The 2,864-nt window shown below is 48.8% G+C and overlaps 1 protein-coding gene across 3 annotated transcripts in view; it reads left to right on the top strand.

Annotated features, from left to right (window-relative positions):
• The window catches only part of Slc44a3 (solute carrier family 44 member 3), a 72,709-nt gene that overhangs the window by 4,313 nt on the left and 65,532 nt on the right, over positions 1-2,864 (top strand). For all 3 annotated transcript variants that reach the window (XM_055628313.1, XM_055628311.1, XM_055628310.1), the window contains exons 3-4: positions 832-974; positions 2,216-2,352. In XM_055628313.1, the coding sequence (XP_055484288.1) occupies positions 832-974; positions 2,216-2,352 (280 nt within the window). The remainder of the gene's footprint in view (positions 1-831; positions 975-2,215; positions 2,353-2,864) is intronic.

Here is a 2,864-nt window from a genome sequence, read left to right as displayed (position 1 = left end):
GAAAGAAAGAAAGAAAGAAAGAAAGAAAGAAAGAAAGAAAGAAAGAAGGAAGGAAAGAAAGTAGGAAGGAAAGAAGGTAGGAAAGAAAGAAAGAAAGAAAGGAAGGAAGGAAGGAAGGAAGGAAGAAAGAAAGAAAGAAAGAAAGAAAGAAAGAAAGAAAGAAAGAAAGAAAGAAAACCTTGGTAGCTCAGGCAGTAGGTGTTGACATTGCTGGTAAGAGGATCTGAATTTGATCAGAGGTGGAGAGACACGGATCCTTGGTGCTCACTGGCTAGCCAGCCTAGCCTTCTTGCTGAGTTTCAAGCCAGGGGGAGACTGTGTCTCAAAAAACCAAAGTGGGCCTTGTCTGCAGATCAATAGCCAACATCGTCCCCTGACCTCCACACATACTCACGTGTGCACCTGCACCTGCACCTGCGCGCGCGCGCACACACACACACACACACACACACACAAACACACACACACAGGAAAATGTGTTTAGCACAGCCTTGATGCACTTAGATAACCCAGACATGCCAAAGGGAGAAAATGAAATTATCCCAATCAACTTTGGCTGAAAAAAAAAAAAAAAAATCAAATCACAAAGTAGCAGCCTCCTGAAGAAGACAAAGAGGAGGAAAATCCAAGTGTGTTAGCTCGCCCTTCCTGCTCACCTGTCACACCAGCGTTCAGGAAGCTGCACCCTACCTGGGTGGGTGCATTTGCTGCTGAGGGCAGTGGAGGGGGGGAGGTTCGGAGCCCTAGGCCCCTCACCAGCGTCTTCAGGGATGTGGGGGCTGTGGTTTCCACCCTGCGGCCGGGCAGTCACAGGTCCTTGGGTTTTGCCAGGTTTTCATCATGGGCTACTCGGCGGTGGCCGGGGCAGCAGGAAGACTCTTGTTCGGCTATGACAGCTTCGGGAATGTGTGTGGCAAGAGGAACTCCCCAGTGGAAGGGGCCCCCCTCTCAGGGCAGGACATGACTCTGAAAAAGTAAGTCTTTGGAATTAGGTCTCCAGCCTGCAGAGGCGCTTTGTGTTTCAAAACTTTGCATTCCTTTAAGAGCCTGGCGGCTTTTCCTATCTGAAACTCACTTGGCCCTTCTTAAGACAGAGGGAGCTGTAGAAACAGCCTCCTCTACTTCTCAGCTCTGTGACCTGGGGCAGAGTCGTTAGCCTCTCTGAGCCCAGTTTTCATCTTTCAAAACTGGGAATTCTGCCTGCCTTCCAGGCTGCTCTAACGCCCCACTGAGACGCTGCGTGAATCAAGGTTTGGCCGGTGTTCCTTGTTCCCATGGTAATGTCTCACACTCAGGTAGTGTGCATTCCGCTTTGAGGTGGGGAGCAAACTGGTGGTTTCCTGGGTTGGGCAAGGAGGGGGAATGAGGAGCTCTTGTCTGTTGGAACAGTTTCCGAAGGCTGGTGATGGGGACAGATGTACAGAACCATCTGGGTCCCTAGTGTCCTGAACTGTGTGCTAGAAGTAATTTAAGGAGTCAACGGAGATGCATATTTTTAATGGAATTTTACATTTTTAAACAAAATAAAGTCTCCGTGTGTCATTCACCTAGGAAGCCTGCCCAACCATTTCCCACAAACTCCCTTCCTCCCATCCCCAGAGGAGGGAGAATGGTCTTTAGACCTCATGGCTACATGCTCCCTCACAGTCAGCCCCCAGGTCTCTTCCCCTGCATTCCCATGACATTAGCAGCCTGTGTCAGCCTTGGATTGGGAGCCCAGCTGCCACTGACAGCATATGACCTAGCCAGCTTGGCGGCTCTGCAGCTGCAGGAAAGGTCTCCTGGCTGTCCTAGCACTTAGGCTGCCTTAAATCTTCAACTTCAGTTCCCTTCCTTTCCACCTGTTGCTTCCCCGAGTCCTGCCGTTCTCTGAAACATATTTGAACATGTTGGAGAAGTCCATTAAGTCATCTGTGTGTCAGTTTCTTGTCCACCATGGGCAGCTTAATCATCCCTTCCCTTCCTTGGTGACTTCTAGGCTAAGTCCCCCAGCCCATTTCCCGGATGCAGAGCCTAGGGAAGAAAATGTTCGTTCTCATTTGAGTATGGCTCACAAGATGGTATAGTAAATGTTCAGTTACTCGGAAGCATTCAGCCAAAAGGGTTTGCCTTAGTCAGTCCCCCATGTGGTGGTATGCGATAAGTTTTCGAAGCCTCCAGTTCAAGCCGTGAGAGTCAGCACTCTGAGCCATGCTTTTATTTCCTCCGTCTTTAGACATGTGTTCTTTATGAATGCCTGCCATCTGGAAGTCAAGGATAGGGGGCTTGGTCCCACCGCCATCTGTGTATCCAGCTGTCCCGAGAAGCAGCTGGACACCCTGGAAGAGGTCCAGCTCTTTGCCAACATCAATGGTAGGTGCTGAGGGCCCGCTCTTCCCCATCTCACTTGCTGTAGCAACCAGTAGGGTCCCAGATAGTTTAACTTACCGGAGCTGCTTTCCCTGAAAAGATACAAGGTATGTATCCTTGCAGGTGTTCCCTTTGTGGAAAGGAATAGCAGTATTTTCTCAGAGCTTGTTCAATGTCTTTTGAGTCTTTCTGGGCTTATTTGAACGCTGCTCGCTCTGAGCGTGCTCCTTGCTCCCTGCAATGAAAGGTCTACCTTAGAGACTAGGAAGGGGTTGACAGACACAAGGTCCCAAGGTTCACAGTCAAATCACCCACCCCGAGGTTTTGGGTTTTTGTTTGTTTGTTTGTTTGTTTGTTTTGTTTGATGAAGGTGTCTGGGTCAGTGGGTATTTTCGTTGACCAGAAAGAAAGTCAGAAGTTGTGCTAAAATGGCTTGGTCCAGACAGTGTAGACTTACATTAATTTAAAAAGAAGAAGAAGAAGAAGAAGAAGAAGAAGAAGAAGAAGAAGAAGAA

The sequence above is a fragment of the Psammomys obesus genome, unplaced genomic scaffold (genome assembly GCF_907164565.1).
Source record: "Psammomys obesus unplaced genomic scaffold, mPsaObe1.curated_primary_1811, whole genome shotgun sequence".
NCBI classification, from domain to species: Eukaryota; Metazoa; Chordata; class Mammalia; order Rodentia; family Muridae; genus Psammomys; species Psammomys obesus.
The sequence above is the reverse complement of the archived record's forward strand: the minus strand, read 5'-3'. Positions and strand labels throughout refer to the sequence as shown.